Consider the following 26,468-nt stretch of genomic DNA (forward strand, 5'->3'; position numbering starts at 1 on the left):
GTTACATATGCATGCGTTGCATGCACTGCACTAATATGCATACTAATTGAATACCTAATTCATAAGAAAAGAATTAAGTTTATATTTATGAGTAAATGAATAAAGAAATATTCATAAAATTATAATTATAAACAAATACTATAAATTCATATTTATAATTAAATTAATAAAGTAATATAAAATAAATTTATATCTATAAAAAATATTATACATCCATATTTATAATCAAATTAACAAAGAAATATAAATAAATTTATACTTATTAAATTATTCAAATTCCAAAGTATGTAATAAACAAACACCTCAATAAATTACAGTTTTCCATGAGGACGCGTCCCCTCACTTGGGAATCATGGTTCCTCGCTCCCTTGCGCTCTGGGGACGTTGGGTCATCTAGGGGTTGTTTCCCGACGCTCCCAAAAACATGATATGCATGGAAACTCCAAAGGGGGTCGTTTCCTCCCAAAAAAGGAAATGTTTCCTTTGTTTCCCAAAAAATCAAGGTCAAATAATTTTAATAAAGTCAAATTTTAATAATTTTAATGGCTTCCCATACAATTGCTTTTCTAACTGCACGTGCATGTAATCATCCTTCCCTTTACAATTGTCATTTTCTTTACAAGAATATTCAGAATTTTTATCAAAGATTTAAAGGTAAGGAGAAGGTGTTGGTGTAGCACTGTAGACATGCATTAATACTTGATACCACAGGTGGAATTTTTCTAGATGCAGGAATATATGGACTTTTGAAAACAGATGAACTAAGTTCACTCCTAGGAGCCTCAACTGGCGTATACTTTGGAGCAAACATCAACATAGCTTCAGCTTTTGGAAGCAAGTCAACTTCTCCACTTGAAGGACCCGAAGACTGACTGCCTGCTTGTGATGATCTGGAATCTTTCTGTGCCTCTTTGTGGCCAGCAACATCTTCCTTGACTGATATTGGTTGCTCACTAAAATCGCCCAAAGATGAAAAATCCACAACAGGAAAAAGCATTTGATTTGATCCATCAAGCCCTATGGCATCTGGACTACTCATCCCATCTCCGCATTCACCAAGAGGAAATAAAAAAGTCTGAGACAAACATCGCTTATTTCCTGCTTATATCTCAAACAACATCACAATAGTATTTTTATTTTACTATTTTTGTCAGGTCCCTTGTGTTAAAGACCCTGACGTCCTCCCATGTTTCCTAAAAATTGGTGGGGAGCTTTTGCACAAGTCGCTCCTGCGTATCCCCGCTCCCCGTCCCCACTTCCCGAAAACTTGGTGGAACATTGGTAAATTATATAACATATCACATACTACATAACATAATAAGATATATGTTTTATTAAATCGGATGGCTCTCTTGTCAACCATTAATGCATGTGGCAAATGTGATATATGTGTTATCAAAAGGGAGGGCTTTGTTGTCAACTATTAACGCAAGTGACAGATGCCTGCTCATACTTCAATAAACCTTATCACCTTATCTCATCGCAGGAAAAAAACTTTGATAAGGTGGCCACTGTATGGGGGCAGGGGGGGTTTAATATAAGACAAGGGGAGGGGAGTGGAGGGGGGGGAGGGGGAATTTTTCTGCGGAAACAGGGAGTATAATAGAGGCAGAGCCATAGTGGAAGAGGGAATTTGTGGATTGAATTAACTGTGAAATCGGGATTTGAACACTGTTCTTGGGGTTTTGGGCACGGGCGCCAGAATTCTTCAATTTCGAAGTCTTCTGGATCTGGGAATCAGATAGGTTGATCCCAGATAGGCAAGGAGGATTTGGTCAATTTGGTAGCAGGAGCAACGTCAGCCTGAGATCAACTTCAAACGGGATATCCAAGTATGTATCTACAATTAAATTGGTAATTCTACATTTAATTTGATTGTCTAGTTGTTTGTGAAAATCTAGGCATTACAAAATACCTTACATTCAGTTAAGAGAAAACAGGATTCCCAAGGGATTGGTTCCCCTCAAAAAAGGGAGAGCAACCCATCATAGAATATATCTCTTCACTTTCAACCTTTAAGCATAAAACAAAACTGAAATTTATGAGGGCCGAAGACTAATCTTGAAAGGTTCAACATCAATGGTTTGTAATAATAATTGATATAAGCAAATAAGTAACAGCTATTTACTGTAGTATTACCAAAAAAACAAAAATAGAATTCAGGTTGAGAGGGAGGAATCCAATTTGAAAATGAGTCCAACTATGAAATGCAAAGGGAGACCAGAAAAGAGCCTATACCTAGGATACCCGTTTTACCAGAGGGTGCAAACTGAACCATCATGTTTGCGGCATGCGGATCACAATGCACAAATCCATGTTTGAAGATCATCTCTGCAAAAGCCTGGCTTATCTGCATGATATATCCAGATGTCCATTTTAGCCAAACACTAGTAAATAGATAGAAAATAAAATCCAGTGTATTATTTTGCTTTCTAAGAAGACATGTTATGCATTTGATAGAAAGCAGAATACACAAAATAGCACTGTTATCAAAGTAAAAGTTCACATGTTCAATGTACTCACCAGTTTTGCAACATCACTTGGCCGAATTCCAAGTCGCTTGATGGCATCCACATCAGTGACCCCAACTCCATCGATAAACTCCATTATCAACAACCTTGATGTACTCAAATTCCAATAAACTTTGGGAATATAGATAGAAGGTGCAAGATAAGGAGATAATCTTTTGAAATTATAAACACATTGTTCACTGTTCTTTGCCTCGTATAGGAAATCTAGCTCCTGGGTTCACAATGAAACAGATCAAACATGTTATAATAAAGAGATTCCAATTTGGGATTAAATATACCTCATTATAAACCTTAAAACAGATTAGAGTTCAAATGTAGTTGTAAAAGAATAATTATTAAAAGAAAATCATGGTTGGGATCTTAGCTACTAAGAACAAACTGTATTCGTATTGTAACTAAAGCAATGCAATACCTTTGTAAAAGAATAATTATTAAAAGAAAATCATGGTTGGGATCTTAGCTACTAAGAACAAACTGTATTCGTATTGTAACTAAAGCAATGCAATACCTAGAAGTCATACATGCAACGAAAATTTTGGCGGACAGATATCAATATGTTTTTTATCGGTGAAGCAACATGGCCATGTCTTCCCAGACAAAAGAGATTGTACGGAATATTGCTCCTTTCTCTGGTGTTTTTCGTTAGTAAACAAACTATTCAACATCAAGTAAACCTTCAAAGAAATGTTTGTAGCAAAATAACATCTAGATATTTTCATGGTGAAATAGCATGTAGCTATGCAAAAATTGCATACTTGCCTTTGGAAGACTCTCACGCACTTCATCAATTAACCACCTGTAGATGAAAATCCATTACAACCACTTTTTAGAGTCAGGAGGTGCACACATCATGCATGCATGAATTATGCTATTATCTAATGACTACAGATTCCAAAAACTACACCTAATACAATTCAATTAGTGAAAGAAAATCAAACTTTTCTTCACTTGTCTGACGTTTTAATTTATGTCTTAACAATAAAATACCACCAAAACAGCAGATAACCTTCGAGTGGCAACTACCTATAATCAAATGCAGGAAAAGTCCAGTGCAAACTATTGACAACCAACTCTACAGTGGCGGTATCCACAGCCGCTGTGTCAGTCAAATGTGTATGCTGAACCTATACCCCAATATCATTGAACCAGGAAAATATTTCAGCATGTACCACAGCACTGATATGAAACCCGAGACTAAGGCAGAAAGACAAAAACTATGATACCGGGGGCATTTCAGCGTAAAAAATAATGACAGGAGCACATAAAATGGTATAAAGTCGAGCTGAGTTCAGGCTCAAATTTTTAGTCAGATTGAGACTCTCTGCATATAAATTTACCTTGACGGCAACTTTCCTGCCATCATGGGTGCGAGCAGCATGCACTTGAGCAAGTGAACCACTTGCCAAAGGAACCCGGTCAAACTCCAAGAACACCTTCATTAAAAAGAATGATATACCATGATTAAGTGTTCAAGACAATCAACATATTTTCACTCGACAGATCCAGAAGATATGTTTCAACAACTTTATAAGTTCTGCACATACCATTTCTAACATTATGGAAAAGTCATTTTCAGCACTGTAATGTAAACTTTAAAGTTGTAAACAAAAGAGTAGGTTCAAATCATACTTCATGAGGAAGCTTGCCTAGTTCTTTCATAAACACATCACACACTTGTGCATACGAAGATACAGGACACTTGTTCAGCATAGATGCTCTCATAACCAGTATATATTCCTGACAGCCAAAACCATAGCCAAATAGTTGAAGGCAAATTGGGAGACTCAAAAGGGCGTGGCTATAAAGCTTTTACCAGGAAGCTATTTGGTGGTATTTTTCTTGAAACCTAAAGAGACAGATACAGTCCTTGAAGGAAGTCTCTAACTGATGGGAAGAGTAGGCTTATTCATGAAGCCCTGGATAGCTGGGTTTGATGCCTTTGAAGATACACTCTCCTCAGATTTGGTTTGGATGAGACTTCCATCTCCACCTTTAGTGGTTTTGCATGATTTAGTCTTTGAATAGAATGGGAATGCTTTAGAATCTTTCGTGCTACCCTAGAAAGTACCTGCAGAGTGTACTAACTTAAATTTTGTAAGTGTCGCTATAAACATGGGCATGTACAAGCCACTACCTGCCTCAATCAAGCTTCAGATTCTAAGCTACACCTGGAAGCATCCCTTGGATTACAAGAACATTCTGTTTAAATGCAGAAACTGCTTTCAGCATGGTCAGCTTTAATGATTGTTTCTAAAACATCAAAATCCAGCAGGGGATGCAGCTCAAGAAGATATTGTCACGAAACTCTTTGCTCTACCCTTTAAAGAAAGCACTAAATCATGGTGCAAGACTTGTCTGATGGAGGGATCAAGGATTGGGATCAATTTCATGAGGCTTTCAATAAGAGATGGTCAACTAAGAAAGATGGAAGACATTTGATGGCTCGGTTTCATGAAATGAAAAAAGAAGAAAATGAAAAGGTCTCTGAATCAATCAGAGATTTGATAACTTGATCAAAGATATACCAAAAAACTTTAAGGCTCCTGTAGACACTGTATTAACGCAATATACAACTGCTTTTGATGGACATTTTGGCTATGTACTTAGAGAAAAGGGTCCTGTTGTCACCCGAATTGTACACCCAATGAGACAACACTCAAGGCGGGGGTTGTCACTCTAATCCCTACCCTCTCCATTTAAGCTATCTCCTAAATGCAGGGTAACAGGGGTAGTCCCTATAGAGGGAATGATGAGGAACCCATTGGAAACCAACAAGTTCAGGAGATAATACTGAATGTCCTAGCAACTTGAATTAAAATTATGTGACAAGTATGATTATCAAGCACAACCAATTAGATTCTCAAGATGTAAATGACAGACCAGCAGTCAAAGTTTGATCCCTCCAGCCCAGTAAACAAGGAAAATCAAATTCTTTGGAGATTTGTGCTAGCTTATCAAGAGTTCAAAATTTTTGGACGAGGATCAAGCTACTAGCTGTTATTTTCCACTTGGAGGGATTTATCCCTCTCACTTTCTATATAAGGAAGCTTTCTAGCTCCTCATCATAACTTCATCTTGTGATGTACCGAGCTAAGCTTTGCTGGATTTCTTTTGATAATAAACCATAAGTCTTTGGGGTTTCTATTCAAGGTATCTCTCTCTCAATGCTTTACGGTATGTGCTGAATATTCTTAATGCTCTAATTGTGTAATATTGAATATTGTTGTTTCAATAGCCAGGAGTTGGATCATTTATTAGCATACGTATCTTGCTTTAGGTGTTGGGTTCTAGAGAAACATTTTCAGCCCACTCGATTTAGCAAGTATCTCTTGATCTCGAGGGTTTTGAATATCTATCTAAACCTCTTTTGAAGCTAACAATTTATCTATCAAAGTGTACAGAGATCATCAGGTGATTCAGCCCTTGGGCAACCCCCAAGTACATAGCCTTTGAGGTGACCACACCTTGTTTGGCTTCTTGGCTTGATCTAACAATTTATTTTGCAGGGAGTTTGGCCAGTATACTAAAATAAAATATTTATCTGACTTATTTTCAAAATCTACTTATACTACAAAAATTTATTTGCTAATTAGAGATTGAATCTTATTTGTAAATATTGTAAATAATTTGTGAATATTTCCAACTAACCCTTGTATTTTATTTTTCATTTTGTAAATAATTTTTTGTGGTTTTATTTTCAAATTTCTTCTAGATCTTGGGATTGGCTCTATTTATATAAATTGCAGGTGCCAAGGCTCAAGGGTCATAAGGAAAATTCGAAACTAGAGGGTTTAAGCCCTCACCTAGCATGGATGCCTAGGGTTTGGGCACTTATCACTTGAGGAAGAGTCGTCCAACCCAAGGAGGGAAAGCATTCAAATCTTAAGGGCAGATCTTGTTGAGAAATCAATGCATGTAGTTATTAGGGTTTGACTCCTTTTTTTCTTGATGATTACTTGTGATATGTGTTGGCTTCTTTTACTTCTTTATTATGTTATCTTTCATCAAGCAATTACCAAATCAAAAATGCATGAAAATCACAAGAACAAAAGACACAAGATGTAAGCACTTAACTAGGGCAAAATCCCTCTTCAAGGGAAAAACCCAGTCAACTCTTCTTCAATAATAAAATCAAGTCAAAGTGAGACAATCCAAGACCTTTTGACCAAGGAAAAGACTTCCTTCAATCACCAAGTCAGCCCTCCTTCCAAGTAGACAAATCCTGCTTTAGTCAACAATAGTCAACTCCTTCAAAATTACTTCAATCTAGAATTTCAGACCCCTTCAACTCAGAATTTCAGGCTTGCAATTACTGCAGAAATTTTGGCCCCTGCAACTTGCCCAGAAACCCTAGAAAAACTTGCACATGTGAGAAAGATGTGCCCAAAAACTTCAATTTTGTTCTTCCTTTGATTTGTCCTTCCTTCTCCTTGACTTTGCACTCTTTTTCTTCTATTTCTACAACAGATCGAACTTGTTGATGAAGGTTGCCAAATAGGTTGAGCTCTTCTTCTATTTTACTGCTTCCACATGGTCGAATAGCCCCAATCTGGGCTTACTTCATCAAGGTAGGACCGACTTGGTGAGGAGGTGACAAATGATTGTTTTGACTCTGTTGTCGCGTAGATTGACACGACAACGCTCAAATCGAGGGCTGTCACCCCGATCCCCGATCCCTCCGTTTAAGCCTGTCTCCCGCGGCTAAGGGGGGTAGACCCTATGAGATGATGAAGACCAACTGCCAAACAGTTGGGCTGCGAGACACGAGACACGATAATGACTTTGTGAAGTTAAATGACCAGTGCCTTATGAGATTGATGTTTAAACGATTACCTGCGAGATAATGTAAGAATATAAACCATGAACAACAATCATTTATCATCAAATAACTAGAACAGTGCTTAAATATCCAGTAAAACCACAAAGTTCCTGCAATGACCAACTCTCAATAACGATATCCAGCAATTAAGGAAATAATAACGCAATTATAAATCATGAATCGTTAACCAGATACTAATGCAGCTAATCATTAAGATGATCATTCATGTACAGATAAACATTCATTCCGCATCAATAAATTTGAATCTCAGCATGATAATTTCCTAAAAATAACTGGATCTGGCAAAAGAGAAAATTTTCCAAAATTATTATTATTATTTTTTATAAATTTAAAACAAAATCAAAGATTAATTAAAAATTAAACTAAAACAAACTAAAATCTAAATTTAAAATCTATTAAAAATAAAACAAAATGGAAAATCTAAATTAAAAGAAATTTAGACTACCTAAATTAAATTAAAACCTAAAATAAACAAAGCCTAAAATAAAATCTTACTTAGTCTAAAGAAAATAAATAAAACAAATGAAAACCTCATATAAATCAAAATATATTACGATATCAAATTTTTTTTTTTTTTTTTTTTTTTTTTTTTTTTTTTTTTTTTTTTTTTTTATTCTGACAAAATCGCATATAATTCTAATCAAAAAATTATATCCTAACTAAAGCATGAAACGTAAAACCCGAACAGAGAAGCTTTACCTACGCATAAACTCTAAAAGGAAAATGTGCTTCCTCACAGGCCGAGAAAACCTTCACGAATGATGGCGTAGCAGGGTGATTCAATGGCGTGAACGAGGGTGTGTAAAAGACAAGAGCATAACCTTCTCAAAGGGACGATGACCAAATGCGTGAACAGGATTAACGCACAAATGCATAGATAACGGCGGCAATGTAAATCGATTTTAAGATTTACTGAAAAACGCTGATATGCAGAAATTACCCGGCTCAAATTTTGAATAGGGCGGATAGCTCACGTTACCTGATTAACCCGATGCCTCCAAACGAAATACTCACGACTGGATTCTTCGAAAGCATTTCATGCCAAATACAGTGACGCATTTTCTTGCACCGTCATTTTGAAAGGACCTCTTGTGGCAGTGTGGATACCTCACGCGTATCGTTTTAGAGACTCTATTCTCTGCGTGTGAATATATGGATTCGTTGTCAACTGACGCCCTGAGATCTTCCGAGTATTCCTTCTGTAGGTAATGCGATCTATGAACTGTGCAAATGGACGGCGGCAGATAGCAAGGTGGCGTGATCTCTCACGCAGATCCCATTCAGGAGCTTAACTTCTCAGTAAAAAACCCAGGCGTATCCTGAATCTATGATGATCCTCAAAAAATTTGGAATTAAAATCCTTATTTGTCGTTGGGACTGAGAAGTCTGATATCAAATGGCGGAGGCTTTTATGAACAAGTTTCTTGGTTGTAGCAGCAGCGTGGTTCTTTGAAAGCCTATGATGTTTTTCAGATATTTCTTGGTTAGCCCGAAGATTCCACGCAATAATGCCCACCTCTGGTTTGCTGAGTATAGTGATAGACAGATGGATTGAATGCGTTCTCCTTTATCCAGCTAATGCACTGATGCATGAAATGATGCCCAGCACAACTTTAGCACATGTTTTACAGCCTCAGATCAGAAGTGCGTGAGACTGCAAAACCCTAGACAGTGCAATGATAACCCTCCAAAACAGAAAACAAGAGCCCGACAGATATATGCAAAACCTTAAAGTAAAACCCTTCAAAATTAACCTAGAATCACAAAAATTTGCAGCTCTAGAACAACCAAATTTAACAATAGCAACAACAATATTTTCAGATTATCAAAAAAAAAAACTTTCAAATTTACTGTAAAAGGCTTGAGAAAGTCTCTTATGCAAAACAGAAAAGTAAATTTAACTGATTAACCCAGGGCAAAATTAGCTGGGCTCTGCAAGGAAAAGCTTGTGGGAGTTGGTTGGTTCAGCCTAGAACTTCCCCAAACACCCACCAATCTTCTTCAGCAAGAGTTTTCTGCACAGCTCAAAACAACCATCAGTAAAGAGGGCAAAAATGCTGCTAGATCTCAGAAAGTAATGGAGATACCTGCCATTACTTCAGAAACCCTAACACCACTCAAAACCTAGCAAGTGAACAAGATACCTGTGCTCACAATACTCTAAAAAAAAAATTAGTTGTTATTAATGGCTGAAAAATAGAATATGCAGAAAATTAAACATCTCACAGCACTTCCAGAGAGTAACACCAACAAGATTTGAACCCCAAAGTCTTCTTTTATTAACCAGAAACAGTTTACAAAGAGAGCTTCTTCAGTACAAGACTCACAGATCGAATGATCTGAAATGACCCCTAGCACCCTATTTAAAGGAAATGATCCCAACGGCTAGTTCGAGTGATCTATGTCGAAATGATCTCGACCGTTGATGAGAATCAAGACATCTCTTAATCTCATCCATCGATTTATTAAAAAAAAAGATATTTTACATGCATTCACTCAAAATATTATTATTTTATTATTTTAGGGTTTTTGCTTTATTTTATAATTTTTTATTATTTTTATTTTTTATTTTATTTTGTTATTATTATTTTTTATTTTTTATCTTTCAGTTATTTATTTTTTTATTTTCTTATTTTTTTAATTTTTAATTCATTTTCTAAATGGATCCTCGAACTTAGCCTTTGGAAAAAATTCCCTAGGACTTAGGACTCATGAGGGGATTTACAACATTTTCCAACCCTCAAAACACTTTACATCATGACTTTTACAATTTACATCTTAAGGGGGAAAACCCCTTTATCATAGACCCTCAATAACCACCCAGTTCTGCGACACAACTATAATCTAGCAGATTAACACACTAGGATTCTCCTAAAATTCGAATGACAAAATCAATCCCGGCTTTGGGGTCAGGCTGAAGGAAAACTCTGCCGATCATGGATCGGTGAGACGAAAAACCTTCCGGGACGTAGATTATCATTAGAAAGTTAGGTCCACCCAGGCAATTTACATACACGACTCATATCTGCTAAGATTATTTACAATTCATACATGCAGACTGGGTTTACAATTAAAATGATCAAGTTGTTGATGACTGCAGGATGGTACAGACATGTTGATCAGGTGCTACCCCTTTCTGCCAAGAAAAAGGGGTGTACCAGATGGGTAGTTGACCAGTAGTGGTCAACATCTGGCTCTACTTGGGGACACGTTGCTGCTCTGTAGGAATGTGAGAATCCAGAATCTGCATCCATACAACACAGATAAAAATAAGTAGCGTCCATTCCAAAATCATCATATACATTAAGCACAAGAAAGATAAAAGCTCTTCATTTATTGACTAACTAATAACATGAAAAGTAAATCTAATCCTAAAAACAGAAATGAAATGCTGAAAAGACAAGGAGTAGGGATAGAAATACAATACAGAAGATGCCCCATGGCATCAGATATCATCTCTGAAGAACAACTTGAGCATCTGGCCGTTCGCTGGTAGATCAAGTGGTTCGCCATCCAATCTGCTCAAGTAGAATGAGTTTGGCCTAACTATATCTCTAATGATGTATGGTCCCAGCCACAAACTGTCAAACTTCTTATGTTTTCCCGGTTTTTCATTCTTGCGATCCCAAAGTAAAACCATATCTCCAACCTGCAAAGATCTAGATCGAGAACATTTATCAAAGCTTTTCTTAATGTTAGATTGATTTTTACATATAGCCTCAAAAGTTGTCCGACGAGCTTCATCTAACTCGACAATCTGATCTATTCTATTCTGAACAACATCTTTATTAGTAGAAAAATTCTGGAGAAGCTGATAAGCTGGCAACTTCAGGTGCACAGGTAAGGTAACATCCAAGCCATAAACTAATTCAAAGGGAGATTTACCAGTAGATTTCTTCTTAGTAATTCTATCTGCCCACAAAGCATACTTGATTTTGCTGTCCCAGGATCTCCTATTTTCTCCTACTATCTTCTTGATAATGGTTATGAGATTTTTGTTACTTGATTCAGCCAAACCATTACCCTGAGGATAGTAATTTGACGAATGAGATAAGACAATGCCATACTTGAAACAAAAAGATGAAAACTCTAAGGAACTAAAAGCCTTGGCATTGTCGGTAGTGATCTTAGCGGGGACGCCAAATCTAGTAATGATGTTATTTTCAATGAAATCCATAATAACCTTTTCAGTGGCATTCTTAGCAGGAATGGCTTCGACCCATTTAGTAAAGTAATCCGTAGCAGTCAAAATCCATGAATAGCCATTGCTAGAATTTTCATGGAACTTCCCTATGAAGTCCAGACCCCAATGCTGAAAAGGTGCCTCTACAATGACAGGTTGTAGAGGAAGGGCAACAAGCTTCTGTTTCCCAGTGAAACGTTGACAGGCTTGACACGCTCTAACAAACTTGTGCACATCAGAAAAAATCGAAGGCCAATAATAGCCAGCTCTCAGGATTTTGTGGGCGGTAGTTCTAGCAGCATAATGACCACCACAAAATCCCGAATGAAACTTAGAAATTAATTTCTTGGACTCAACGTCATCAACACACCTAAGCACTAAGCCTTCAGGATTTCTCCATCCAAGGCTATCCTTCATAAGGCAATACTTAGTGGCTTTTAGTCTAAGAGCCCTTCTCTTATGAGCAACTAAATGGTTAGGACATGCTAGATTCATCAAGTAATAAACTATGTCCTTATACCACTCATGCTCCGCTAATCTCTGCAATTCTGGCGAAGATAGATCGTTAAGACAGAACAAACCAAGAGTCTTTTCATTACCTTCAGTTAACATCTGAGCTAAACCTTGGCCTTTGATCAGCTTGGTGGGTCTGATTTCCAAATCATACTCCTGTATCTTAGTAACCCACCTAGCACGAGTCCCTAAGCAATCGGTTTGAGTTAATATGTCCTTAACAGCAGAATGTGGGACGAAAGCAATGATTTTAGAATAACCCACATAAGTTTTAAAGTGCTTAAGAGACTTGACCAGGGCATAGGCCTGCTTTTCCATGGTATTGTACTCCAATTCGGAGTTTTGAAGTGCTCTACTCATGAAAGCAATAGGCTGCTCGTGACCATCTTTATTCTTTTGAAGCAAGACACCGGCAATGCTATCTTCAGAAGCGAAAGAAAAAATCATGAAGTCCTTGGAGTAATCAGGACTAACTAGGACATGAGTTTTTGCAATAGCAGACTTGATTTCTTGGAAAGCCTTTTTGCCATCTTCTTGCCAGACAAATTTCGCATCTTTCTTCAGAAGACTTTGAATAGGCTTGGCTATTTCTGCGTAATTTGGGATGAATCTTCTAATAAAATTTGTCTTTCCCAGGAAAGACTGAAGGGACTTAAGATTATGCGGGAGAGGAATCTTTTGGATTGCTTCGATTCTTTCAGGATCGATCTTGATTCCTTCCTTAGAAATGATATGACCGAGTAATTTCCCTTCCGTCACCCCAAAAACAGACTTAGCCGGATTCAAAGAAATTCCATATTCTCTACATCTATCGAAAACTTGCCTAAGATGATCTATATGACTGATACCATCTTTAGAAAAAATAGTAAGATCATCTTGGTAAATTTCGATAATTTTTCCGATTAACCCTTTGAAGGCATAATCCATAGCGCTTTGGAAAGTAGCCCCAGCGTTTGTTAATCCAAACGACATTCTAATGTATTCAAAAGTACCCCATGGCGTCGTGAAAGTGGTTTTATGTCGATCTTCCTTCTTAACCCAAACCTGATTATACCCAGAGAACCCATCTAGCAGCGACATCATTCCAGAGCCAGTTACTCTTTGTAACAAAGTTTCCATGTTTGGCAAAGGGTAATTATCCTTTTTGCATGCTAGATTAAGGTTTCTAAAGTCGACACAAAGTCTTATTGTACCGTTCTTTTTCCTAACAATCACCAAATTCGAACACCATGTCGAATGCCTAGTTTGAGCGATGATCCCTGCTTCAAGCATCTTTGCAAGTTCTTTCTGGACCAAGGGGGCCAATTTAGGATTGATTTGTCTAAGTTTATGCCGAAAGGGTTTAGCATTTTCGTCTTTTAAAGGAATAGTATGCTCCATAACATCTTCCCTATAACCCTTTAATTCATCATAGGAAAAAGCTAAAACATCTTGATATTCACGAAGTAAATCAGTTAACTTTTTCCTTTCTTCCAAACTAGTACCTCTACCAATTTTAACCATTTTCGGGTTTTCAGAAGTACCAATGTTAATTTCGAGGTACTCGCTTGGGTCCATCTTGTTTTCTTCTCTCAGCTTCGTGGCATCATGCCGATCAAAATGTTTCTCTAAGGCAACCACATTTCTAGGAGTAGGATTTATGATATGTTCATGATCTGAAGATCCATCCTCCTCAGAAACTATCCGGAAATCTTCAAACTCATCCAAGCTATTAAGGAAACGAATGACTTGTTTTTCATCATTAAAAACTTGCCAATGCTCTGAGTTATCTGGCACAGATGGTCTGAATATTACTTCCATTTTAATCTTATCGTTAATTAATTTATCAGACAACTGGAAAGTAGTAGCAGCTACAGCAAGTTCATCTGCCAGACTATTTTGCTCTCTCGGAATTGCTTCGAGGTCAAGGGCATCAAAATGCCCCATAGTATCCCACACAGCATTTCTGTAGTTTCTTAATCTTTGATTTCTGCATGTGAATTTATTCTTAAGATGCATGATAACTAAATCAGAATCTCCTTTAATGCTAAGCAATCTAACCCTCAAGGACTTGGCCAATTCAAGACCCAACAATATAGCCTCATATTCAGCGACATTGTTGGTTGCCTCAAATTCTAATCGATAGGCAAACTTGAAAATGTGACCAAGGGGAGATTTAAGCACTATTCCCGCACCTTTACCAGCCCTAGATGATGCACCATCAAAGTACATATACCAAACCTTATCCTTGAGACCCTTAATCTTATCATCGAGAGGAACTATAAAATTAGACATGATGGCGTAGTTCCCAATGTCAGATTGCTCTTTAATTATTTCGTTATGAGGTCTCCTAGAATCTTCAACATGAAACTTTCTTTTGGGCTCTCTATTTAGTCTGACAAAACCATCACCACTAGGAGAAGGAATCATGGCATATGACCAATTCATTTGAATGCTTCCTCCTAGATCAGAGGCCCACTTTCTAGATAACAGCATACCCCAGGCATCAGGCACATCCACAACAACAATATCCATGACAACCATGATGTCTGGGTAAACTGAAAGATGAACTTGCAAATCTTTGATTAAACCATGTACTTCGATTTTCTTAGAATCCATGGCGCATATGTTATAATAGGGTCTAGAAACTCTTAAGTTACGCTACTCCATGACCCTTTTAGTCATTACACAAGCGGATGCACCAGAATCTAACATGCAATTATTCAATTTATACCCATTAACTAATAAGGTGATGAAAAAAGGCTGGTGATCTTTGTTATCAGCGTCTAAGCTTTGCAGATATATTGGAGCATCATGATAGCCAATTTCCCGAGTCTTCTGTTGAGAAGTATTGATTTGAGGACCTTGAATCGCTTTTAGTAACTTGTCTCTTTGGGAAGGGATTTTAGCAATCTCGGAGACAGGAACCCAGATTTTAGCATTGTCATACCAATTTCCCAAATCGACATCTATTCCAGAGTTTACACCAGGGTTAAAAGTTCGAAGGAGTATTTGATTCCTGCTTTGATCTTTATCCTTTCTCTGATAGGTCAAACCCTTATCTGTAGCAATTTCCAAGATTTTGTTCAAGAGAGGGTTTTTCACCATATAACCTAGCCAAAATATCATCTTCGTTTTCAAGGTTATTTATACTAAACGCTGATGAAAGATTCTCAACATCACAACTCCTTTCCTTAACCTCTATCCAATCATCCAAAGACAAAGGAAACTTGCTGCCTACTACATTTATTTGATCGCCTATTCCAAACATTCCACTATCTAAAATTCTTCTAACAATGGGACAAGTGGCCTCTTCATGAAGAGCATCACAAACCCGACAATAAGGAGGAGCATTATCAACCAAGTTAGTCAGCGGATTAGGAGGTCTCTGCTCACTAGTTTGACCCTTTCTTTGCCAATTGTTATTTCTATTATTATTGTTTCGAGGTTGAAAATTTTGCGTTTGCGATCTTTCCATTTGAATCAACCTATTCTGCAAAGTGGTTACCTCCTTATTATGATTAATTTCCATAGTTTCAATTTTTTGAAGCAATTTTAGAACAAGCTCACTTTCAGGTTCTTGGGCTGCTTTTCCCTTAGGTTCCTTTAGTTTCATAGCAGCCCTATCGAAACCTGGGATCTCAAACCTTCCAGACGCGGCTTTGTCCTTTTCAAGTTCTATAGCTAAGGATTGGCAATCTCTATAATCATTAAGTTTAGCACGCCTCAATTCATAAGATGGTTCAGGACTAAAGGCATCAATATAAAAATCTTGGAGAGTTTTATCTGTAGGTTTATAATCTTGAGGTAATTCTCTAACAATTCCGTTAAACCTTTTATTAAATTCTTCAACATTTTCATCCTCTCCCTTTTTTATTAGGCTAAGAGCTTTTACTAAGTGTCTTCCTTCTCTCTTATCTCCATATTTTTCTTTAAATGCATTAATGATTGACTGTAAAGAGTTAAATGAACTCTGAGGTTTTTCTGCAAACCAATCATAAGCATTGCCTCCTAGAGTTAAGATGAAAAGAGTCATTCTGACATCCTCATGATCAAAATCAGCAGATCTTGCGTATTTAGCCATCCATATGCTAAAATCTCGCAAATGAGAGTTAGCACTAATCGCATTATTCCCTTGAAAATTAGGCAATTTATCGATCCCAACAGATGGAATATCGTTGGGATATCCTGGAATATTAGAAAAATCACAAGGGGCATACATATCCATGATGTTGTGTCTAGCTTTCCCTTTAAATAACAAATGAATATCAGGGAGGGTTTCTTGTCCAAGGTTTTCAAGAAGTGTACGAGAGGCGAGCTTGTGTAATCGTACCCTGAGGACCTTTTCAGGATTAGGAGTAGGGTTGCACAGACTGCTTGGATGTCTTCTAGTGTACACTCTTGAAGATAATATATGAAGTGGAGTCGCCACTTGAACAAGAAATAAAGCAAGGAAAAGCTTGAGATGAAAGAACCAAGGACGGAAAAAACTCTATCCCCGGCAACGGCGCCAAAAAATGTTGTCGCGCAGATTGACATGACAATGCTCAGATTGGGGGCTGTCACCCTGATCCCTGATCCCTCCGTTTAAGCCTGTCTCCCGCGGCTAAGGGGGTAGACCCTATGAGATGATGAAGACCAACTGCCAAACAGTTGGGCTGCGAGACACGAGACACGATAATGACTTTGTGAAGTTAAATGACCAGTGCCTTATGAGATTGATGTTTAAACGATTACCTGCGAGATAATGTAAGAATATAAACCATGAACAACAATCATTTATCATCAAATAACTAGAACAGTGCTTAAATATCCAATAAAACCACAAAGTTCCTGCAATGACCAACTCTCAATAATGATATCCAGCAATTAAGGAAATAATAACGCAATTATAAATCATGAATCGTTAACCAGATACCATATGCAGCTAATCATTAAGATGATCATTCATGTACAAATAAACATTCATTCCGCATCGATAAATTTGAATCTCAGCATGATAATTTCCTAAAAATAACTGGATCTGGCAAAAGAGAAAATTTTCCAAAATTTTTATTATTATTATTATTTTTTATAAATTTAAAACAAAATCAAAGATTAATTAAAAATTAAACTAAAACAAACTAAAATCTAAATTTAAAATCTATTAAAAATAAAACAAAATGGAAAATCTAAATTAAAAGAAATTTAGACTACCTAAATTAAATTAAAACCTAAAATAAACAAAGCCTAAAATAAAATCTTACTTAGTCTAAAGAAAATAAATAAAACAAATGAAAACCTCATATAAATCAAAATATATTACGATATCAATTTTTTTTTCTTTTTTTTTTTCTGACAAAATCGCATATAATTCTAATCAAAAAATTATATCCTAACTAAAGCATGAAACATAAAACCCGAACAGAGAAGCTTTACCTACGCATAAATTCTAAAAGGAAAATGCGCTTTCTCACAGGCCGAGAAAACGTTCACGAATGATGGCGTAGCAGGGTGATTCAATGGCGTGAACGAGGGTGTGTAAAAGACAAGAGCATAACCTTCTCAAAGGGACGATGATCAAATGCGTGAACAAGATTAACGCACAAATGCACAGATAACGGCGGCAATGTAAATCGATTTTAAGATTTACTGAAAAACGCTGATATGCAGAAATTACCCGGCTCAAATTTTGAATAGGGCAGATAGCTCACGTTACCTGATTAACCCGATGCCTCCAAACGAAATACTCACGACTGGATTCTTCGAAAGCATTTCATGCCAAATACAGTGACGCATTTTCTTGCACCGTCATTTTCAAAGGACCTGTTGCGGCAGTGTGGATACCTCACGCGTATCGTTTTAGAGACTCTATTCCGTGTGAATATATGGATTCGTTGTCAACTGACGCCCTGAGATCTTCCGAGTATTCCTTCCGCAGGTAATGCGATCTATGAACTGTGCAAATGGACGGCGGCAGATAGCAAGGCGGCGTGATCTCTCACACAGATCCCATTCAGGAGCTTAACTTCTCAGTAAAAAACCCAAGCGTATCCCAAATCTATGATGATCCTCAAAAAAATTGGAATTAAAATCCTTATTTATCGTTGGGACTGAGAAGTCTGATATCAAATGGCGGAGGCTTTTATGAACAAGTTTCTTGGCTGTAGCAGCAGCGTGGGTCTTTGAAAGCCTATGATGTTTTTCAGATATTTCTTGGTTAGCCCGAAGATTCCATGCAATAATGCTCACCTCTGGTTTGCTGAGTATAGTGATAGACAGATGGATTGAATGCGTTCTCCTTTATCCAGCTAATGCACTGATGCATGAAATGATGCCCAACACAACTTTAGCACATGTTTTACAACCTCAAATCAGAAGTGCGTGAGACTGCAAAACCCTAGACAGCGCAATGATAACCCTGCAAAACAGAAAACAAGAGCCCGACAGATATATGCAAAACCTTAAAGTAAAACCCTTCAAAATAACCTAGAATCACAAAAATTTGCAGCTCTAGAACAGCCAAATTTAACAATAGGAGCAGCAATATTTTCAGATTATCAAAAAAAAACTTTCAAATTTACTGTAAAAGGCTTGAGAAAGTCTCTCATGCAAAACAGAAAAGTAAATTTAAATGATTAACCCAAGGCAAAATTAGCTGGGCTCTGCAAGGAAAAGCTTGTGGGAGTTGGCTGGTTCAGCCTAGAACTTCCCCAAACACCCACCAATCTTCTTCAGCAAGAGTTTTCTGCACAGCTCAAAACAACCATCAGTAAAGAGGGCAAAAATGCTGCTAGATCTCAGAAAGTAATGGAGATACCTTCCATTACTTCAGAAACCCTAACACCACTCAAACCCTAGCAAGTGAACAAGATACATGTGCTCACAATACTCTAAAAAAAAATTAGCTGTTATTGATGGCTGAAAAATAGAATATGCAGAAAATTAAACATCTCACAGCACTTCCAGAGAGTAACACCAGCAAGATTTGAACCCCAAAGTCTTCTTTTATTAACCAGAAACAGTTTACAAGAGAGCTTCTTCAGTACAAGACTCACAGATCGAATGATCTGAAATGACCCCTAGCACCCTATTTAAAGGAAATGATCCCAACGGCTAGTTCGAGTGATCCATGTCGAAATGATCTCGACCGTTGATGAGAATCAAGACATCTCTTAATCTCATCCGTCGATTTATTAAAAAAAAAGATATTTTACATGCATTCACTCAAAATATTATTATTTTATTTTTGTAGGGTTTTTGCTTTATTTTATAATTTTTTATCTTTTATTATTTTTATTTTTTTATTTTATTTTGTTATTATTATTTTTTATTTTTTATCTTTCAGTTATTTATTTATTTATTTATTTTTATTTTTTTTTTTTTTTTTTTAATTCATTTTCTAAATGGATCCTCGAACTTAGCCTTTGGAAAAAATTCCCTAAGACCTAGGACTTAGGACTCATGAGGGGATTTACAACATTTTCCAACCCTCAAGACACTTTACATCATGACTTTTACAATTTACATCTTAAGGGGGAAAACCCCTTTATCATAGACCCTCAATAACCACCCAGTTCTGCGACACAACTATAATCTAGCAGATTAACACACTAGGATTCTCCTAAAATTCGAATGACAAAATCAATCCCGGCTTTGGGGTCAGGCTGAAGGAAAACTCTGCCGATCATGGATCGGTGAGACGAAAAACCTTCCGGGACGTAGATTATCATTAGAAAGTTAGGTCCACCCAGGCAATTTACATACACGACTCATATCTGCTAAGATTATTTACAATTCATACATGCAGACTGGGTTTACAATTAAAATGATCAAGCTGCTGATGACTGCAGGATGGTACGGACATGTTGATCACGTGCTACCCCTTTCTGCCAATAAAAGGGGGTGTACCGGATGGGTAGTTGACCAGTAGTGGTCAACAGACTCAAAACTAATTTTCTTTACATGATAAAAAACCCAAGTAGGGTCTAATAAATATGGCAATGACTCTTATGACTCAAGACTCAAGAGAAACCCTAGAAGCCTACAATGAAGGCTTTGACCTAATAAATAAATAAAATGAGCCTAAAACCCATGCTTAATAATTACTTTCTTTTTCTTCTTTTCAAATTTACAATAAATACATAATGACAAAGTACAATAGCAATTATGGAGACCAACCATAGTTACATTTTCAACACTCCCTCTTAACTAGGGAGGTTTTCAAAATTATACTAATAGGTACAAGGATGTACTCAAATTGACATTGTTCACTGAAGAGTTACAACATACGCCATGCTAGGGATACCCTAACTGCCAAGGTATCCACACAACATGGACTAAGGTGTCATACAGGCATTTGGCACTATAGGTACTTGTTACTGCTCAAACTAGTAGGGGACCTAAGTGGGACCCCTAAAGTGAAAATGCTAGGCCAAGGGCAACAAATGGAGACTTAGCCCACTGTCACGATAGCTAAGGCTCCCTTCTATTTACGAACTTCCAACGATTGGAGGAGACCAAATATGTGTGGAGTCACCAATGAATGATAAGTCAATGGATATGAGTACCCCAAGTTCCAACATTTGGTAAAATGGAAGGATCTGCCAACCACTGAAGCTACTTGGGTTACAAAAAACATGCTACAGAAACTGCGCAGTTCCATAGATGAGCTCATGGATAGGAGCCCATGAAGAATTTTGTCCTTAGGAGTCTAATGCAGGAGCATGCGACTTGGAGGAAAAATCTTCAAACTTATTCCAAAAATCCAAAAAAATCTACAAGCAAAGGAGTGGGGTCCTTTAGCCACCAATTTCCATACTTTTCTAGTTTAAGATAAGGATAGAATTAAGAATAAAATTATGTTGTAATAATTGCTTATGGATAAGCGATAATAAGCCTTATGGATAATTGCTTTAATCGCTTTACTGTAATTGGCATGCTTTTGTAAGAGATAAAGATTGAGTAAGATTTATCTATTATGTTTTAAAAGGAAATAACGGGACGCTTTGAAGAAGTCGATCCTGGATGCATTGTGACTTTCGAAGAACTCTCTCTGTGCATTTGAATTGACAGTTCTCTGTTAACTGGTATTTTCATGTGTGTTTGGTGGCGATTCTTTTCTTCTGAACCTTGTTAATGGTGATTCGACATTGTTTCCCTATTAATACTTGATTTAAGCTTGCTAATGTGTTTTTCCTTATATCAGCACGCCTGTTTTCCTTGTAAGCGTTGTTGAGTTCCACAAGCAGAAATTCTGTTTTACACAGGAAATTCATGAAATTACTCAGCTAAACGAAGTGTCGGACCTGATATTTTATTGAATCTAGTTCATACCCGTATCGGGTCCGAACCATTATCGCATTGCAGAACCACAAGTGGAGTGGAAGGGAGCTTTGGAGCCACCGAAGTCCGAAACTCCGATAGCTCGGAACCGAAATGCTATAGAGCAGGGTGTATAAGGTGTCAGGTCCACGAAGTTGATCGCATCGCTAGATCGGAGTGGGAGGAGCCTAGTATTGGGAGCATTGGAGTCGCGACTGCAATCTCCGATAACACTATGTGTTATCGCATTAGAGGAAGGAACGTTGGAAGGCCGATAGTAATCGCCGATAGTGTTATTTGGGTGTAATGCATTTCTTTGGGAATCTTGCACCGATAGTGTAATTCCTGAGAATTAACACTATAGTGGTGTTAAAGCGCAATAGTGTTGTTACGTTCCTTTGGAACAGAAGCCCGCCAACTGTGTGTTTTGTGTTTAAAACACAGTTTCCTCATTTTAAAGCAATGCTAGTATATTATTATAATTCCTATGGAATTATAGTCCGGAAGGAGGGAAACAGACCTATGATATGATTTGTGCCGATAACAAGGGTTGGGGTGATTAGAGGGAAAAACTCATGAAGCAGTTAGGCTAATAATAGATGACTGATACACCTGTTGAAACAGAAGGAGAAATTCAGCCAGAGTTAGAAGAAATTATTTCAGGTTTCAGCTGTTTGTCCATATTGCCTACACCTAGGCCACCATATTTCTTGTAGAAACTTTGTCAAACCTTCTTTCAAACCTTCCATGTATGCTTTTAAACCATTCATCTCTCTTTTAAACCATCCATGTCACCTTTTATTTCTGCTTTTAAACCATCCTTGTCCCCTTTTAGTTCATCTTTGGTTGTTTTTTGTGAGAGCAAAATTTGTTGCACTTTTTCCCGTAATTTTGATATATCATGTTGCAATTCTTCCTCTTCATGCATCATATTTGAGATTTATAAGGGCTTAATGGGTGGATAATCATTTTGCTTGGGAAGAATTTTAGAACCCAAAACTAATATCTACACTTCAATATGCCCTTGGAATCACTTCAAACTGATTTTTCAAATAAAAGTTATGCAATTTTAAAAAAATATTTTTCTTGCTTTTAGGAGCTCGATCTTGAAACGGTTATAACTCCGTAATTTTGGATCTCCAAGTCATGAAATTTCTTCTTGTCGTATCCCTTTGAGTCTTCCTTCCAACCCCACAAGTCATACTGAGATTGGATTCTTCAAGAAAGAGTTATGTCAAATATCCCACAATGCTCTGATTATGAACTGGTTTAGTTGAGAAATGTTGCACAGGATGCCACGTCATTGTTTCAACCTTCAAACCTGAAATTGCTACACGAAAAACTACATTTTGAGCACTTTCAACTACTTTTTACATAATTCAAATCTGACTCTTGAAACGAAAGTTATGACAATTTTCCCTAGGTCACCCGTTTGAGACTGAATTATGGACCCTACAAAAACCCTAACTTCCTGTTGACGGTGTTGGACCCGCCAACATGTCAGGGGATCTCCCTGGTAAGAAGTCCCAATTAGACCTCAGACAGTTTGGTGTAGGAGTCCCAGTAGTGGGTTGTACGATAATGCCTTGACTGCGATTTCACACAGAGGCAAGTAAGATGTCCCTATGGGTAGCAAGGGTGTGACAACTGCAGTGAGTCAAGGAAGGTGCATGAACGGTTCTAACACACGGAAAGGGGGGTGAGTGCGCCTCTTAGAGACCTGTAATATTACTTGGCTTGGAAGGGAACACATGAGCAAAGATGAATCACAAGATGGAAAGCAAGATAGCGAGCAATCCAAAGTGATGGTTAAACTAATAACACGTCTGCAACAAGATTCATACAATTGCATACAAAATAGTTCATACACAAATGTGTAAGTTAAATAACATACATTGGTAAAGCAACCAGAATAGTCTAACTACAAGAACAACGTATGCATGAAAACGTGTTGGCTCTGTTATATTAAGAAGTGTAAGTTCCAATCATACAATACATCCATGTACACCTGCTAACCCCGATAGCGGAACGTTACAACCAGAACCGCTTGCTCCTCCAAACAGATATACTAACTCTACGTAGTGGAGAAGCCAAGGCTCATCACAATACTGTCCAAGCTTTCTCTAAGATACTCCTATCAGAGCTTGGCTAACCAAAAGCCTTTACAAAGAGTTATGAAGGACTATTTATAGAAAAGGGTGGGGTTGCCCTTGACATTCCCCTTTGTGACAGTTCATCTACCCTCGTGACTCTTCATCTACTCTAAGACTGTACATCCAACTATCGACACTTGAACTTCCACTTGACTAGATGTTACATTACAATGCACATGTGCCCATGTGAGAAAAAATGGCTTGATCAAGCCATGCAAGACATCACTGACACTTGGACCATTGTGGTGAGACCAACTCTTTGACATGCTTGTGATGGTCGAAGGTGGAGAGTTGATGCCAAGCTTGGTTGTCCGTGATGGTGTCTATGCGCTCAATGGTGACATATTGTTGAAGCGAACTTTTGCCTTCGTTGCATCTGGGTGCACTGATATGGCTCCTCTGTCCAACTCGTCTGATAGCATGCGGATGGTCGTCCTGGGTGTGACCGGACTAGCAACATGTTCATGCTTAGTGTATGCACTGATCTCCAAACATGTGTCGATGGCCATGTGCATCAACTTGTCGAAGTACATGTTCAGCTCCAATTAGGCTTTCTTCTTGTCTTTGCCTTGGTGAGTGTGCCAAATGGTTGGGATCATGTGTGCGCACAATGACATGCATGTTGTTGTATTCCTTTGCATGCGATCAACAACATTGCTCACCTTGTCTGCTCCGTGTCAGCTGCTAGGATGGATCTATAACTCGTATGGGCACAGTTTCATCCATGAGTGCATGTTGCGCTCCCTGCTATACCTGTTCCTGCTGCAACTATTTCTCTCGTCTATATAGCTTTTGTTCTTCCTTGAGTTGTTGCTTCAGCACATGCAACTCCTTCTTTGTTCCGTTCTCTGCCCTCACGCGATCTTCATGTCACACTTTCACCTCATAGCCTGAGTCTCCAAAGTTGCTTTCATCAAAAGTGGATCTGCTTGAGCTTGCAACCTTGTTCTGCCTTTGTGTTGTCAACAACCTTCTTCTTTCGTTCATTGCATTTGATATGTTGCCTTCAGCTGTTGTTGATGGTGCTTCTTGCTATGATGTTGCTGCCGTAAAATCATGATGTTCTTGTCTACGAACAACTTGATGTCTTCGTGAGTAGACAAGTTCATAGACACTTGATTGATTGTATCCCCAAGTGTGCTATGAACGGTGTCTTCGACTTTGCTCTCTTGGAAACCATTGTACCTATGCTGGTGAGAGGCAGATGACCACCTGCAATACTTGGAGACATAGCAATACTCATGGCAAGCAATCTGTCAGTCTAAAACCAAAATGAACTTGAGAACTGACTTGTAACATACATGCATGACTGATTATGAAGGTTGCGCAATTTCCGTCGGGAGGTCGGGAGACTGATTGCCAAAACTGCGGAAGGCATAGTTTGGGTTGTTAGGAGGCTAACTGATTGCTGGAGTTACGCAATGCACAGTCCATCTTGGCCTGCTGAGGACAGAAACCACGTAATGCGCAATTTCATTCTGCAAAGACATGCAACCAGCAAACTACCTTGTGCAGTTTCTGGGGCCAACAGGACACTGCCTCCAAGAATTGTGCAATGCAAGCCTAGAGGTCAGTGCTTGGCTAGACTTGAGCAATTTTTGAAGGGAAGGCAGATCCTTCACTTCCGAAAATGCGCAGTGCTAGCTGAGCAAGGCACGGTCTGGGCCAAGGCAGCCCAGTGTAGCCGACAGGTGACTGAAAACATGAGAAGTGTGAATTCATGATGAGATGAGTGCAAACAAGAGTGAATGATCATTCATGCAAACAACAAGTGCAGGATTTAGAAAACGGGAAAGCATGCATGTGTGTGAAGCGAGTCGCCGCAATGGCAACTGTCCGTGCAAAACAATGTCATGCATGCAAAAATAGTGAGATGCGAATGAAAACTGAAACGGTGCTTCTACAAGCTAACATACATAAAAACGACAACGAGCGCTCACTGAAATCAAGGAGACAACAATCACACAAAGCGAAACACAAGAAGCAACAGAAATGCAACACAAAACATGAAAGATGGGCTTACCCCAAACAACTAAGTTGAATGTGTCGACGACTCCTAAATGCAATGTGGGATGTTAGAGCTGCAAGGTCGATGTGAGGAATGAGCTTTGCAGCGTCTAGTTGATGAGTTTAATCGAGGTTGTGACGCACATGCCACAAATCTAGGAAAAGTGACACTTGGTGGGAGGTTTTTGGAATGATCCTTACATGTAACCTCCAGCTGCTAAAAATAGATCCCTGAATCAAGGGATGCCTTTGCATGCTGCCTTGGGAGAATCAGCCCATGCATGCAAATCAGTTTTGCTCGGTCCAGGAGGGAACTGGTCAACCCAATTGCACATGCAACAGTCTGCTCAGCTGGGGGGTGCGCATTTTTAGAAGGGAGTCAGGTTGGCTGCCTAGAGGGATTGCACAATTTCTTGGCAGAGCAGCTGATCGCTGCCCAAAATTGCACAATTTCTGAGCTGAGCAGTCCTACTGGGAGGAATTGCGCAATTTTTCCAGTAAACATTGACAGGCAAATTTGCGCAATTTTGGAGGCCAGCAGGCTGCCGGACAAAATTGCGCAATTTCTAGAGGGAAGGTTAGTTCCCCTCCAAAATTGTGCAATTTCTTAAGGGATCTGCTTAGCCTACAACTGGACCAAGTCCAGAGAAACAACATCTGAGGGGGATGCAACAAGCTCTGATGCACAGGTTGGAAATCTGTTAGAAAATCATTGAAGCTTGTGTACATGACAAAGCAAGACATGCTGCTGTGAAAGGTTGGTAGGGAGGCTCCAAAACGAAGCTAAGACAAAATTTTGGAGGGTGGTTTTAGTCGCAACAACACTTCCCTGGATCATATCTCAGAAAATATAGTGAACAAAGATATGCAATTTGTACACGAAGTTCACAAATATTTTAGTTCCATGTGGTCAAAATTTCATATTCTGAAGTCTCGTAGAAAAAATGTTATAGCAAAAA

The 26,468-nt window shown here is 38.2% G+C and overlaps 1 protein-coding gene across 9 annotated transcripts in view; it reads right to left on the minus strand.

Moving 5' to 3' along the window:
• Positions 1-26,468, minus strand: part of LOC149152112 (putative ABC1 protein At2g40090) — a 270,264-nt gene that overhangs the window by 146,146 nt on the left and 97,650 nt on the right. For 2 of the 9 annotated variants that reach the window (XM_089439154.1, XM_089439153.1), the window contains exons 2-6: positions 3,869-3,964; positions 3,555-3,655; positions 3,291-3,327; positions 2,524-2,742; positions 2,239-2,350 (exon numbers count right to left, since the gene is read on the minus strand). In XM_089439154.1, coding sequence (XP_089295280.1) covers positions 2,239-2,350; positions 2,524-2,742; positions 3,291-3,327; positions 3,555-3,655; positions 3,869-3,964 — 565 coding nt within the window. Of the gene's footprint in view, positions 1-2,238; positions 2,351-2,523; positions 2,743-3,286; positions 3,328-3,554; positions 3,656-3,868; positions 3,965-4,160; positions 4,269-26,468 lie in introns of those variants that run through there. The other 7 variants (XM_089439158.1, XM_089439159.1, XM_089439156.1 and 4 more) reach the window with 4 other exon arrangements.

This window comes from Pinus tabuliformis, chromosome 9 (assembly GCF_031772625.1).
Source record: "Pinus tabuliformis cultivar Carrire ecotype Pingquan chromosome 9, CPIR1, whole genome shotgun sequence".
Classification (NCBI taxonomy): domain Eukaryota; kingdom Viridiplantae; phylum Streptophyta; class Pinopsida; order Pinales; family Pinaceae; genus Pinus; species Pinus tabuliformis.